Consider the following 15,162-nt stretch of genomic DNA (forward strand, 5'->3'; position numbering starts at 1 on the left):
CTTCAAATGATTTCACAGATCGTTTGCCAAGTGTTAGTGATTAACATGAGCGATTTATTGGGCTATTAGTAATGAAGGGTAAACGGATCCACCAAAACAACATCAAACGCTGTTGGGATTTAGAACGAAACATAGAGTGTAACCGAAAACCGAAACGAAAGATTGATCTCGATCCCCGATTACACGTGCTTCACTAGGCACGTGTTTCCTCTACCGATACCGTCGTTAATTTGCTTAGCTAGAAAACACTAGTTGGAGACGAGGGAGAGAGTGGTCGAATTGGAGGTTTATGCCGTCTGACCTACTACGGCGCCCTGATCCGTAGCGGCGTAAACACGTTAAGGCCCTTTGCCGTTGCTACACATAGCACTAGCACGATCCGTACTCGTCCATCCACGTTTCGTAGCGGGCGACATCGTTCGCCGAGACGGATTTGCGCGTCTTAACCATCGCGTCCTGGAAGTCCTGCGCCGTGACCGGTAGATCGACCTCCTCCCGCCGTATCATCTTGATCTCGGACGGGCTTAAACCGTTGATGTGCCGTCGCATCGCCATCATTGCTGCATCGCTGGAAGTGTGCCAAAGCAGTGTGAGTCCGATTAGTGATGCAGTGCGTCCCTGCCACCATGTCTACCAAGCCAATACGTACCGACACACGTTCGCAATGTCGGACCCGGTGTACCCGTTCAGCTGCTCCGTGATGGTATCCGTGTTCAAGTCCGGCGAAATGTTCACGCCCTTCAGGCAGAGCTCCAGCAGCGCCTTGCGGGTGTTATCGTTCGGAAGACCAATGTAGACGCGCTTCTCGAACCGGCGCCGGAAGGCTTCATCGATGTCCCAGGGATGGTTGGTAGCGGCCAGCACCATGATCACCTTATCATCGCTGCAGCAGACATAGACAGAGGTAACATTACAGGAGGAATGGCATTTAGGAGTTGGGCATAAACACTGGACTGAACTTACTTGGCCGCATTCAAGCCATCCATCTGGATGAGCAGCTCCGCCTTGAAGCGCCGGCTAGCCTCATGCTCCGAGTCGCTACCCCGGCAGGCACACAGTGAATCGATCTCGTCGATAAAGATCGTGCTCGGCGCGTAGAACCGGGCCATCTCGAACAGCAGCCGGACGAGCTTCTCGCTCTCGCCGCGATACTTGGACGTTAGCGTGCTGGACGATACGTTGAAGAACGTGGTGCCGCACTCGGTCGCGACCGCCTTGGCCAGCATCGTTTTGCCGGTGCCGGGCGGGCCCACCATCAGCACACCCTTCCACGGGCGCCGGATGCCGCGGAAGAAGTCGGGCAGTATCACCGGCAGCACGACCGCCTCCTGCAGGATCGCCTTCGCTTCGTTCAGCCCGGCCACATCGTTCCACTGGACGTTCGGGTTCTTCTGCAGCATGTCCTTCTCGAGCGTGTCGATCAGGTGCGGCTCGTACCCGATTGGGCTGAACAGCTTCTGCTTCTCGAGCCGCTTGACCGGCGAGTGCTGCTGCTGGGGCGAGTTTTCCTCCACCGAGGTCACCTCCTGGTCGTCGGACGCGCCCCCCTCCTCGGAGGAGGACTTCTTCGGCCGCTCCTTCACCTTCGAGGTGGCCAGCTTGCGGGCCCGTATGCGCTCGACCGAGCGGCTCTTGCGCAGGGACGACTTCTGGCCGCTCGTCCGGCTGCTGCGCCGGTCCGTGTTCGGCGTGTTGGAGGAGCTGGTGTAGCCGATGCTGTGCTGCTGCGTCAGCGAGGAGGTACTGTGGTGGTTGGAGTGATTGATCGAGGGCAGTGTCGGTTGCAGCTCCGGATCGCGGCGCCGCAGCGACGAGATCCAGCGCGAATCGGTCGCCGTCGGGGGCGATGTTGCGTTCGAGGCGAGGCTAGCATGGCGCGGGTTCGGGTGGACCTCTGGAAAGCAAAACAAAAAGGAAACATAAATGAAAATCTTTGCGAATCCAACACCAGATTCGGCACCAAGAAAACCGGTCTGTGGATCGGTCGTAGGATTGAGGTAGGAATTGAGGTTAACGAGCAGTGTCCTCTCGCTTTTCGGTCGGACGGTCGCGCCAAAGTAGCACGAGGGTACACAGAGTCATAAGTGTGTCGGCACTCATTAACTCCTCCACCCTTTGGGTGGGTCACATTCACGCCCTCCCAGGAACCTACTTTCCCGCTTGCGGTGCTCCACTTTGACCACTAATTGGTGTTAAAGGAAGCTCATACCCACCACCAGGTAGCGGACCGCACTGACCTTGTGTCGGTATTTTGTTCTTCTGCAGGTTCACCCGAATCGTGGACGTGCTGACCGTACCGGCACCGATCAGATTGCTGACGTTGCTCGTGCTGGTTGCCTTCTTGACGCCCATGCTGCCCCCGCTGCCGAGCCCGCCCGGGCCGCCGCGCAGGATCCCCTCCTGGCCCATGCCGCCCAGCGGTCCGTTGCGGGTCTCGAGCAGCCCAACGCCTCCGCCACCACCACTACCGGGCACGCCATTACTGCCCGAACCGCCGCTGCCACCACTGCCGCTGCTGCCACCGCCGCCAGTTCCACCACCACCACCGCTGATCCTCGTTGGGCGGTGCGTGGTGGTGATTTTCGTGAACGCAAACGGTGCCAAATTGTCCAGGATCAGCGTGTCCATCATGCGGGCCATATGCTGGAAGCCGGATGTGGACGGTGCGGAGCTGCCCGGTGCCGGAATGGAGAGATAAAAAAGAGGAAAATCGTGTCAGTAGATTAGGCGAGCTACTTAAAGGCGCTAATGTAGAATACATCCAATCGTGGCCCTAAAAACCCAAACTTTGGTTATCTTTGGACGAGGGAGGGAAGTTGTAATAAAATGTAGGTCAGTAAGTTGCTGCGAGAACATACGAGGTAGCTTTAAAAGGAGGTCAGATTATTGCGCGTAAAGGAGGTCTGGAAAAATTAGACTGCAAAGTGTTTCAAGGCAAGTAGGACAACAGTGGAGGGGAAATATTGAACGAGTTTTGGACCTTTTAACTTTTCTTTTATATTTTTTGTTAATATTAATTACTATTCTACGGTCTTTCCCCCAATTTTCTGATATGTGACACTAGACACACGTTATATTCGTTCATAACCAAATGGCTAATAGTCACAACCTTTTAAAGAGCTAAATTAGTTTTCAATTTGTTTTCAGTTCACAATAAATATGGCATGAGAACATGAAAGTGTTCTAGAGAATTATTTTGTTGAAAACGTTTTATCAACAAAATTTTTGAAGCAATTTAGTAGTTTCTTCAACATGTTCGGTTCTAGTTATTGAATTGAACCTACCGATCTTTCATGTAAAAATTAAGGTAGACCTGTCTTTAATCGTATCGAATCATAAAATCGAAGTAAGCACTATGATATTTAGATGTTATACAGATACATTTAAGAACTATAGGAAAAAAACACTGTAATATACTGCAATACTACACAAATCTTGCTGAGATGGTAAAAATATGCTCCGAAGAAAAGAGACCACATCGGGGCTTCACTGGAGTCAGCGTATCTATCAATTTGACGATCGGCCCAATTGTACACTTAAACTCCTATTCTAAGCCGGTGATACTTAACGTACATTGATGGTTCCATGTCTTAAGACAAAGTATTTTGCCTACCACAGGGGTCTCCAAACTACGACCCGCGGTCCGAAAGGCGGTTCTCGAGAGCCTGTAATGTGACCCGAAATGAGTTTGCAAATGGCAAATAAATAAATCTATTATTTTAACTATTTTCAACACACAACATATTTCATTTCAAAGTAAAAACTCTAACTACAATAAGAGATGGTTGCATGAATTCGATAGATTGACTTAGTATTTTCGTATCAAATCGAAATTTAAACCTTCTGATTAGCTAAAGGTAGCATCAAAAAGGCCTTTAACATCATTATTTGTGAAGCTATGTAGCCTGCGAACCTTGGTAAAGTTTGATCATACAAACCAGCTGCAGCAAAGCATTATTATTTGGATACTAACTAACACTAATATATCTGTATGCGTCCTGACGCAATTGGATTAACGCATGATGGTTAGGAAATTTGCAACCCAAATTTAGGTTGATACAAAACTGCAAAACTATTAATTAACATAACACATAATTAATTTACTTTTGAATTAGTATCTACTGTTATTTTAAATATCAGTTGTTATTATATTATTATGTTAAAAGTATAACATAACAAATCATTGAGTATTTAATATGAATTAAAACAACCCCCCAAGAAGTGTTGCCCCAAAATCCAACATTGTACGATTTTGCTTATCCTTATTAGTAAAATATTTTCCAATAAATCTGTGTTTACGTAAATCACGAACACAAACAATGTGTTTCGCCCTAGCCAAAAGCGGTTAGACCATATTACCAGTGAGGTAGAACATATTTAAATTTAAAATGACCCCCCCTACCCCCTGTACCATCATAAAACTAATGCAAGGCCGTTCGGGCAAGGATAATGATCTGCATTTCCTTAAACATATCGTGCCCCACACACAACATTCTTGAGAAATATGAATTCATTCTGCACGGCAACATGTCACAACACTTTGCCAGCGTGCTACTCGCAACCCAATTCCATGTACCTTATGGGTTGGCCGCGGCGCGACAACAACCAAACCATGCATGTAAATAATCATTCACCCTATTAATACACCTGTGCTTCCTTGGGCGATATCAAACCGAGACGAGACGGTTGTTGATACAGCGGTTCTTGCTTGACCCACTAACACGCCGCATGTACGTTGCGCGCCTCAGGGACAGGCCATTTTGACAAAGCGTCCGCCATTCTTTCACTAAGGTCCTGAATGTATGTGTGTGTGTGTCCTCCCATGAGTCCCCCATCTGCTGACAAATGATGCCCGCAGTTCAAAGACCTTGGCTACTAGCACTCACCGTGCGAGTGCGTCAAACGAATGGCCGATAAAGATCGGTCCTCTCACGTGCATACATGATTGGTTCGCTTTGTCGGGTAGTTGTACCTGAGGAACTCATGGTCAATGAGTGGAACAAATCGTTTCGGAAAAATGTATTCCACTGGACCGTAGAAAATGTGTAGAATGTTTAAACAAAGCTTCGTTCCGCACGTTGTTATGCTGCGCGGATCCTTAACCTTTATGGTGACAGATTCTTTTGGATGATTAATCGAACAACAGCTACTACTGCTAGCACCTGCTACTGAAAAGTCCGTTATCCTTGAGTACTTGTGTCCTTGGAGTTCCAGGTTGCTTGCTCCGGTTAATTTCGGGACCATGTCTAGCGTAATGGTACAAGGATCCGGCGTTCTTGCTTGAACGTACTTGCGACACGGTCTCCCTGTCGGTCACGGTGTCGTTTGCATGCAACCACAGTTGTTATGAGCGTGGCTGATTCATACAAACCCCCCCCCCCCCTACACATATCGGTTCCGGAGATGATGATAGGTGGAAATATAATTACCGTTAAACCTCGCCCAACCGCCGACGAGTTCTTGTGATGAAACCGAGAAACGACCAATTTCCTCGCCGAACGATGTCAAGGTAAGGGATGTTTGATGGGACCAAAACCTGGCAATCTGTACCGAGAGAGGGCGATGGACGCCCTGATAAAGTAACCTTCGACACGCACCGTTATTAAACTAACACCAAAAAAAACAAAAACTTTATTTCCGATTAGTATATTTCGAGCCCAATTTCAAGGAGCCTCATTCCATCGCACAGCATATGATGTAGAATTGGGCTCGATATTCCATTGACACCCTGCGTCAAACAGCGGCACTTTTTACGACGAAATAGCCTTGAAGGATCTTCAACTCCCGTTGTGCCACATTTTACGCAACTCATCCCCCCTTCTCCCCTTCAATGTCACCCATTTCCGGAGTCTACTCATCATCGTAGCGAACGATCCTGCCCCGTGTGGTATTATTTTTCACGGTCGATTTGATTTAATGTTGTCCTAAACTACCACACAACGAGGTAACGGAGAACGGAGAAATGGTTCTCCAAGAACCGGACCGGATAGTCATCATTCCAAAGAATTCCCAGAGCGCACGGACCAGTAATTGGTGACCTTCGTTAGTTGTGATAGCTGACCGAATAGGTTAGTGTTCCCGCGTGGGGAAAGTTTTTTGGAAAACTTTGTCCGAATATCTTGGGAAAATTGGGTCCCTTAGGTTCCTCTCACGGTGTGTCTGTGACTTTTACTGGCTGGTAGTATATAGTAATAGTAAATAAAGGATGGAACACACACAGCGAGCAGTAGATTGATTCAATTACATGAAACAAAAATAATAACATCTTTCTCTCCATAAAATGAAGTCTAGCACAGCTAGATCGGTATCCTTTGGCCATTTTATGCGCAGACCGTATTTTTGCTTTCTATCGCATTTCCATCCTGATCAAAGTTGAACGAACTCTGGCCGGACTATCCTGATACACCGATGGTCGCACTGATCCGCAACGTACGACACTCGTAGTATGACAATTTCCGGTCACAGAAAGAGTGATTTATATCAATTACGGTGGTTCAGATTGCTATCGTCTCTGGCGTGTGCAGTGGAATTGAAATTCCTCATACACAGACCCGTTCGTCTGATGGCATGCCTGGAAAAGCAAGCTGCATCGAACGTACCATTTTACAGCAGGTGGTGACAGATTGTACCCCATCATCGCGCACTGTTGCACTGCTGTTAACTGGATAGATTCAACAAGAATCCTGTCCCAGGTTTCACACCCCCATTGGAACGTAGAAGCAGTTCAACGACCCTGTATGTATGTTTACCACTGGGTTGGGAAGTTTAATTTTTCAGCCTCAATCTCCCCTCCCCCCCACAGACCCATTACTCCCGATGTTTGCGTTGATCAATTATTTACCGGACGGCTGTCGACCACGTGGCTTCCCGTACTACGGAAGTGTATTCGTCCAGTGGAGCGCTGCTGGTACGTTTATGTAATGGCTGAGGGTCCCGGCTCGCGGGTACCAACACATACGCGCGGGCCCAACTGGGACAATGACTTCCTGCCGGAAATCACCGAACCGGCAGGAAGACAAATTTCTTCAACTATACAACCACGAGTAACCTCTTTCTCTCTCTCTCTCTCTCTCTCTCTCTCTCTCTCTCTTGGTTTGCCTCTGAGTTGGAATTAAAATTTACAACCCCCCAGGGGTTTTGCAACTGGGTGAGGAAACGGAAAAGAATTACGTACTTCAAAAGGGGTAAGCAGTACATTTCAATGCGAAATTAATTTTATAGTCACCGTGTACGGGAACGTAGCAAATTGGAATTAAGGGTGGAATAAAAAAAAATAGGTCAACAATTTAGGCGCAGCAACTTTAGTTGGTTGGTTAGAAGAGTGATTGTTACCAAACATGACAATAGATTTCCACCATTTTAATTCTTTGGAAACTAAAAACAGGGCCCCTTCAAGAAAGTTGCATGACGCAGAAGCAACTTCTTGGAGCATTGTTCGAAAAGAAAACGACTCCACTGAAAGGAATGGGATTTTCCTACTGGTCAGCCCGGCGTGGGTTCATCAAACCTTCGGAGCCCCAACGGACCCACCGGTGCGGACAGTGACTCCACCGTTGTCTGAGAGTGTATCTGTGTGGGGCATGGTGCTTATTTACTCGGCTTCCGAACACGCTCTCGCTCACATACACGGTCACTTTCAGTCGTTCGGAGGTCCTGTGCCGTGCAACACTTTTCCCTGCAACCTACACAGACCTGCCTGCAACCTACAGAGGCACAGAAACACACACACACACATGTTCATTTTGACCATAGGGTACCACCGTAGGCCCAGGGACCCTGTACTAGGATTAGCATGAAGTGGCCAAGTGTTGACGGTTTATATACAAATTCCTACACAGGGCAGGCAGGCAGGCAGGCCAGCGTTTGCCTGGGGGCGCCGGCAGGGCAAATTGGTTAACGCAAACCGCGTTCGGTGCTGAAAACGTGGTGCTGCCGCCAACGGTCAATTACATTTTTATCGATTTGATCACAGACCAGAGAGAGAGAGAAAGGGGAAAAAGAGGAAAAAGAGGGGGAAAACCATTCGAGTTAAAGTGCTGAAGGTGAACGCCGAAAATAATGTCCGATGGAGATGGATCGAACAAATGTGGAGCTCAAATCGTCCTTTCAAAAGTGTTAATAGAGGTAATAGTGTGAATGTAAAAATGAAATGTTGAGGATTTATTTAATAACAAAGTGAAATATTCTGTTTTTTTTTGCTCCAAACTGTCCAAATTCAAAAAGCATTATAAAATATATTTAAAGAAATTAATGTTATGGAGCATGCAATCACAATCGAAAGTCAGTAGTTGATTATTTTATAGTAATGTTTACTATTGAATAGTGCGCAGATAAAGTAAGAAGCACACTTTTTTATTGGAAAACTGGTATAAAAAATATTTAAAAATCGTTTAAGCACAAGTTGAGTAATTGACAGACATTCAAAGTTCAACTTGTGTCTGCGAACTATACCTTCAATACCATCACCTTGTGTCTATAATACCTCAAGCTCTCTTTTCGAATCTGAGCTTCTCTATGTCAAAGTCATGTTGGCATATGTTCGAAGATCACCTCTAATAGACCACATAGAATATCCAAGAAATATCTTCACTATGCTCCTTCCTCTAATGAGTTCCAAAGACACTAAAAACACTAGCCATAGGTTTGCTTAGCACAGCTGCATTCTCCCATCATCTGACCGCGCGCCACTCAACGAACCCAACACTACAACCCCATAGCTTACCACTCGTGCAGATTCCATAGCGAATGGTACGGCGTGTGCCGGATCGACTCGATGCTGTGTATCGGGACGGCGACTTCGTATTCCACATGTACGTCGGACCGTTCCAGGGCCGGGTGCGAGTTGGAAACGGTACGAGACATTTTGTACGTGCTTGCGTTAGAAGGGTTGTGGTGTGGAACAGTGCTACCTGTGCTGCCGCCGGTCGGACCTTGGCGGCCGCCAAGTGCCGCCTCGAGCAGATTATTACCGGTGCCGACGTGCCCGTGGGTCGGCGGTTCGTAGGGCTGCGGTGCGTACCCGTGCGACGGATGGTAACCGCCGTGATGGTACTCGTTCATCGCACTGCTGCTGCTGTTGCTGACCCCGTTGCTGCGTGTTCCGGTTGCACCACCGTACTGTACCAGCATCCAGGGAACGCGGAACTTTCGAAACAAACCCACCAAATGGACCAAACGGTTCCTCCTCCCTTAACCCCTGCTTACTTCGGCCGTCTCTCTTCACTGTAACCTTTAAAAAATCACTTTCACCAAGCTTAATTGGAGGCGATTTGCCCCACGTTACATTCACTCGAATCAATCACCCTGCTACCAAAAGCCACTGAATGTTGTACCAGCTAAAAGGACACTAGCGCCTCTAGCGCAACCCACTATTAGAGGCTCACTCACACAGTGCCATTGGAGTGAGATGGTAGCGGTGGTGGTTAACCGCGACTGCGACCGAACCCGACCACGACCAAACAGCAACTGAGCCTTGCTGGACTGTGGACGTTCGGCGCTAGTGAGGACCCAACTTGACCGCAAACGACCAATTCGACCACCTCCGGTCCTTCTCCACCTTCACGGCTTGATCTATGCTCTCCCCTGGTCGGTGGAGAGCGGTGCACATAGCAAAGGGAGCAAACGTGTGAAGTCAATCATTGCCGCACCTGTCCTCCCTGTCCCACGTTCCTCCGCCCTCGAATTCAGGACGAAATGTGTAGCTGTGTGTGAGTGTGACTCGGGTGACACGCAAACGGACATGAATAAGCAGCTGGACGACCGACGTCCGAGCTATTATTTACTTCTTGGCGTTCGTGCTGGTAGGAAATGGGAAGAACTGTAGGCAAAAGAACCTCTCGAGGATTGAAACGGGGCCTCCTTTTTCCACCCCATGGTCCTAGCGCTTAGATGAAGTCGCGTGTTCACGAATAGAACACCACAAGAAACACCACCAAGGCTCATAGGTCCACAGACGCGTTAGCCGAAGCTTTTTTAGAACGGAGAAGAAACGCCACTTTGGTCAGCAAAGGCACCTCTACTGTTACCGTTTGCGTCCGTACGCCCAAAGGCCTAATGAATTCTATCGGGTATGTACTAACGCCACCTGCTCCTCTGTGACTGTGACCCCATACCTACCACTCTATTTACTGGCCATTCTAGCGCCATCTTAAACACAAACTCACCAGCGAAAAACACCCCCATCGGGCGCCATTGTGCGTGCAGTTAAAACATTCCAAGACCTCCACTACCCCGCCCGGGGCTAGGACCGCGCCAATTCTCCCCGAGGACTTTGTTCGTGTGAATGTGTTACCCCCAGCTTTATAGCTGATGGAGATTCAAGACACGCGTTCTGCGACAAAAGAAGGCAAACAAAACCGGGCGCTGTGTGTTGCTTGAAGTCTGCTGGTGGTGGAGCAGTAACGTTGCTATCGATTGGGCGGTGTACCGGCCAGGGACTACTTTTAAGTGGACCCCTTGGCCGTCTCCAATCAAGAATGAGCACGGTGGAGGCAATGTGGAGCGAACGTGATACTTGGGACTCGCGGCGGTGGTGGTGGTGGTTGTGATTGTGGGATGAGTTAATACGGTTAAGAGGTGAAATGCGGGATTTTGGTTCATGCAATTGTTTGGCCATTTGTTTGTCCTGCAAACCGTGACGCACTTTTCGCTTGGCTAAAGCGGGTCAGCAGTGGGTGTGGGAATAGTAGGGCAGTTGTGGTTTGTGGCCCTTGGGCAGCACAAAAGCAACGTACAGAATACAAACTAATTATAATATTTAAATGTAAAGATGTGTTTTTTTATGATTGTACGCAATGATAAGATAAAGAAAAGATGAGGAAACGAGATAGAATATATGCTAATTTTATCAATAGCACGTGTTAAATCACCAAGGATAAAAGTATGCAACACAGCAACAATGTTAATCAAAGATTATGAGTCCTTGTCCTACATTTGACTATATAACTTTTTCAAAGAAGTTATTCCCAATTTTGCTACATAATACAGTGAAAAGTGTATAAGTGAAAACCTAAGCAACCAGAAAGGGGTTTACAATTACCCAGGCTAGTCGTACCTGTATAAGACCCAAGGTGGAAAATTAAAACAAAAAATCAATTTAACTGATCATTCCTGTTATAACTTAAGAGGCCAATGCAGAGCCATCTACTTCTGAGCTGCTCGTTTACTTACGCTAAAAGATGATAGTCCCGAAATGAGAACAATAAACCCCAAACAATATCATCGTCAGTTGTGTTAATGTATTCAACGATCTGAATAGCTCAATAGATGGCTGATTTAATCATATGTTACTAAAAATAGGATTATCAGGTCTCGTGATACAGTCGTCAAGTTGTGTCAAGCCAGCAAATATTTCCGTCCTGCGTTCAAGTTCAAGCCTCGTATAGACTCGTTCCTATTTACATGTCTGTCCTGTGCTAAGAGCAACCCAACAACGTCGTTAACAGCGCCGTGGGAGGTAGTTTTTGAGCCTTTCTTTTCTTATATTTGCATTTAAAAAAAAAAAGAACAACAGAAAACTGTATGTTGAGTTCAACAAAGGAACTTGAGAAATTCCCTTTTTTACTCAAAGTACCTCAAAATGTGGGGAATTATGAAAGCAAATGATGCTAATGATTTATTATAGAGCATCACCAATATTTTTTTATTTTTTTTTTACAGTATTAATTTGTATTATTGCGGCAGTTTACATTGAACGTCGGGATCTATGTGTCAAATCAGTACAATTTACCCAAAGTTGATTTTGTAGTTGTCCCTTATAGATGAAAGAGACAAAATTGTTATGTTATTATTATGTTCTATATTCAAGGGAGAAAATTGATCTTTTTTTTCTTAATTCAAACTAAACACTGATCAATCACTGGAACATACTACTTCCTCTAGATACGTACAAAGAATAAGAAGTAAGGATCACGTACCATTAATAAATAATGAAATTAGGGAATTGCTCGCGAAATCCAACTGTTTCTACCACTTCAATCATTTATAACATGTGCCAGCATGATTTTTTCATAGAGTTGTGAAGAATATCTTCTATTGCTTAGTGAAAAAAAAACAAAAATAATGAGAAAAAAGTATGTTTTACTGGTTGAAATTCCTTCCAGCATTACAAGCCTCCATAGGGGAAGCATTCCCATTCAATAAATAATTCCCATTTTTAGACATTTCCCAAGAGGCGGTACCACCCACCCACCCTTCCCTAAACTCAATACTCACGATTCCACGATTGGCAGAAAGGAAACTGTTGAATCCAGCGTCCGGATGGTGGTGTTTCCTCGCACCACCACCTTCTCCCGCGTGATCCGTCTGTACGTTTCGTCTCGTCTCATCCTGGCAGACCACCACACAGCCAAACAAACACCACTCACACACACACAGCGAAGCACAACAATGCGCAACCAAAAATAGTACCAAAAGGATACGCGTGGCGGTGGGTGGTGGTATGACGACACTGGGATAGTGGGCTTTGGCACTAATGTTTAGCTTTGGAGAAGTAGAGGAAGTAGTACACATCCGCCTGGCAGCAGTGGGTGCCGTTCGTGCCTGGACTGGAACGTAAAAATCGATTCCAGAGGAGTATTGGTGCGGTGCAAAAATTGCTTATCGCGCGTATAGTATGAGGCTTTTCTTATTACACCACTTAAGACACACACATTCTGCACATCTGCATCAGCCTTTTCATCCACGTAGGGTGAGCTTTACGCTACTGTATCACAACTAACAACTCTAAACATTACCAAGGAAGCAAAAGGAATCGGCGCTCTTTGTCACATCAATTCCTCACTAGAGCAAGCACACATTCTTTGTCGTTTTTGTTCACCCACTAGCTCAGCATCCAGCATCACAACACGGTATGGAGCAGCAGCAGATTGTGCATTCGACTCAATTAAAGCGTTAGACGACGCAAGCAGCAAGAAACCTTTATCGCCCACGATTCATTTTCTCATTGAATTAGCGGTCACGGCTCACGGAACCACAAATAATGGTGCAGAATGTATGCAAATAATGCGAGTAAATTGGAAGCAAACGTAGCAGAGCGACTACTACCGACACAACACACACTCTGAGCACCGGAAGCGGTTGATATATGCTGTTCGATGAAAATCTCCGCCCAAAATACCGGGGGATAACTACGGATCGCCTTTAACTAACAGTCAAACACTTGTGATGCGTAGAAAGGGCGCAAGCCGGAAGATAACCCAATCTTTGCATCTTCGCATGGACGTGCCTCCCAACTTTGTGGACGACGGTGAGCACATTGACACTTGACTGAATGCAAGGACATGCGCAGATTTCAAGCACCGGCAGCCGACTGACTGACGGTCAGTTAGTTCCCGTTTAAAGGGACGGACCGCGGCATCGGCTGACACAGGGTGCATTATGCATGAATGTATGTGTGAGTATGATTTTATGTCTATGGCAAGTCTTAGACAAACTGACCACCATCGAGGGCAGGACTTGCAGGACATGCACTCTAGACAGTGTTGCATGTTTGCGCGGTCAATGGAGTCAATGGCGATCGGAAAGCCCATGACGGCATTTTAAATATTTACCAATGAACTGAAGAAGGTGCATTTAAAAGCATTTTGCCTGTACTAGCTATTAAAATGAAGAACAATATTTGAACACTTTAGGATATAAAAAAGGTATGTCATTGTCTTGTAAAGTTGGTTAAAATTTTCATTTGATTAAGATGTTGTCAAATTCCAGCAACGTATTAAATAAATTCAATGTTGGGTACGGTACGTGCATGCAAATGAGCAAAAAATCAATTGATTTAATGGTAATGTTTTTGTCAACACCAAATGTGTTGACCACCTTTTCCATAATTATTAAATGTAAGTTGTTCACATTTTATACAATTATACCTTTTTTATATTGAAGTTGTGCAAAATTGTACATAAGTGTCATTAAAAAGATTTTCTGTTTTTTTTTATAAATATGTTTTTGTAGCTTTTCACATTGAGATTCAATAATTGAATTGTAAGTAAATATTATTAAACCATTCAAGATGTAAAAATAACAACAATAGAAGTGAAATATGAAGAAAGTGATAATGCGAGGAAGAGATAAACAGAGGGAATAAAAGAAACTCACAATATTAAACAAAGTAATATAAATGAACAAGCGTTTGATAGAACTTAACTGAGAAATGTTAAACCATGAAAACAGTCATAAAAGTAACATTGAAAAACCCAATAAAAACGAGTTGATCCGTTCATACGGACTAGGTACATTTTACACACTCAGAACACAGAAAAGAAACTTAACAACAGCTGTATTGCATGTCAAGAAACTTTACCCAATTTTGAGGTCTCACAACCCATAAGTAGCAAACAAATCGAATCCATTAACGAATCATGCTAATCAATCATTATCCACATCGCCGGAAGGGAGTTGTGGGTTGTGGGGGTGCCTTTTTGATGCTTCCGTATCGAAAAGCTCATCGTAGCACGGATCGTTGTCTATCAATATACTTGACCCACTTACTGCCAGTACATTAACCTGTCCCAATTTGGGGTTAACATTGAAACCGAGTAGTCGAGGTAGGTTAGTTAATGACTTTGGAAATTTTTACCTTTACATAAAAAAACTAATGAAATCCTCCAACAAACCCTCTCCCAGTATTGAATTTAGACTGCAAAAATTAAAAAAAAATACTCTACTCACATTCTAGTTCGCCGGAATAGCACCCGGTCCGAGGCCACATTCTCGAACAGTTGCGGCAGTGAAGGTATCGATGAGAACAACATTTCTTCTCGTTTTAACAGGGCTTTTTTTTCTTCTTCTAAACTATACGATCATTCGATCAACTTTGTAAACACTTTACATACTAATTAAACACGTTTAAACCTAATAAAGCACATGCTCGCGGTCAGTCCGTTCCGAACGCATGACACGATTGTGCCACAGAGTGTCTTCTTTGTCCATGTGTTGGCAAGTAACGACTGTTGTTAACGTTTCGTTCGCTCTATTCGTTTGTGCCATGGGTTGCTGCGTGCGGCAAGAATGTTTATCGTGCATCAACAGATTGCTATGGCGATAAAGCGTCATTAGTACAATAGTCGGACGCTAACGGCAATGGCGCGTGTCGTATGCACGTTGTCCGTCTGGAGGAGTGGGATCTTTTCTTCGGAAAGATTACCTAAAACCAAAGATGAGGAA

The 15,162-nt window shown here is 45.6% G+C and overlaps 1 protein-coding gene across 5 annotated transcripts; it reads right to left on the minus strand.

Moving 5' to 3' along the window:
* Window positions 1-33: 33 nt before the first annotated feature.
* LOC120948215 (katanin p60 ATPase-containing subunit A1) lies at window positions 34-15,108 on the minus strand. 5 transcript variants are annotated; one of them, XM_040364327.2, is made up of 6 exons: window positions 8,970-10,848; window positions 8,723-8,795; window positions 2,214-2,671; window positions 964-1,894; window positions 650-883; window positions 34-568 (listed from the first exon to the last, which is right to left on the minus strand). In XM_040364327.2, exons 1-6 carry the CDS (start codon window positions 9,127-9,129, stop codon window positions 370-372), a joined length of 2,055 nt encoding a protein of 684 aa, XP_040220261.2. In that variant the 5' UTR covers window positions 9,130-10,848; the 3' UTR covers window positions 34-369. The 5 variants fall into 5 exon arrangements, with proteins under 5 accessions (XP_040220261.2, XP_040220263.2, XP_040220262.2 ...); XM_040364329.2 differs by lacking the exons at window positions 8,723-8,795; window positions 8,970-10,848 and adding an exon at window positions 14,668-15,108; XM_040364328.2 differs by lacking the exons at window positions 8,723-8,795; window positions 8,970-10,848 and adding an exon at window positions 12,214-13,334.
* Between the last annotated feature and the right edge of the window lie 54 nt (window positions 15,109-15,162).

The sequence above is a fragment of the Anopheles coluzzii genome, chromosome 2 (genome assembly GCF_943734685.1).
Source record: "Anopheles coluzzii chromosome 2, AcolN3, whole genome shotgun sequence".
Lineage (NCBI taxonomy): Eukaryota > Metazoa > Arthropoda > Insecta > Diptera > Culicidae > Anopheles > Anopheles coluzzii.

Coding starts and splice junctions, on each gene's coding strand:
- LOC120948215 (XM_040364325.2), bottom strand. CDS start 9,129: ATGCTGGTACAGTACGGTGGTGCAACCGGAACACGCAGCAACGGGGTC. Junction 2,672..8,722: donor CTATGGAATCTGCACGAGTG/GTAAGCTATGGG, acceptor GGCACCGGGCAG/CTCCGCACCGTCCACATCCG. Junction 569..649: donor GACATTGCGAACGTGTGTCG/GTACGTATTGGC, acceptor GCACACTTCCAG/CGATGCAGCAATGATGGCGA.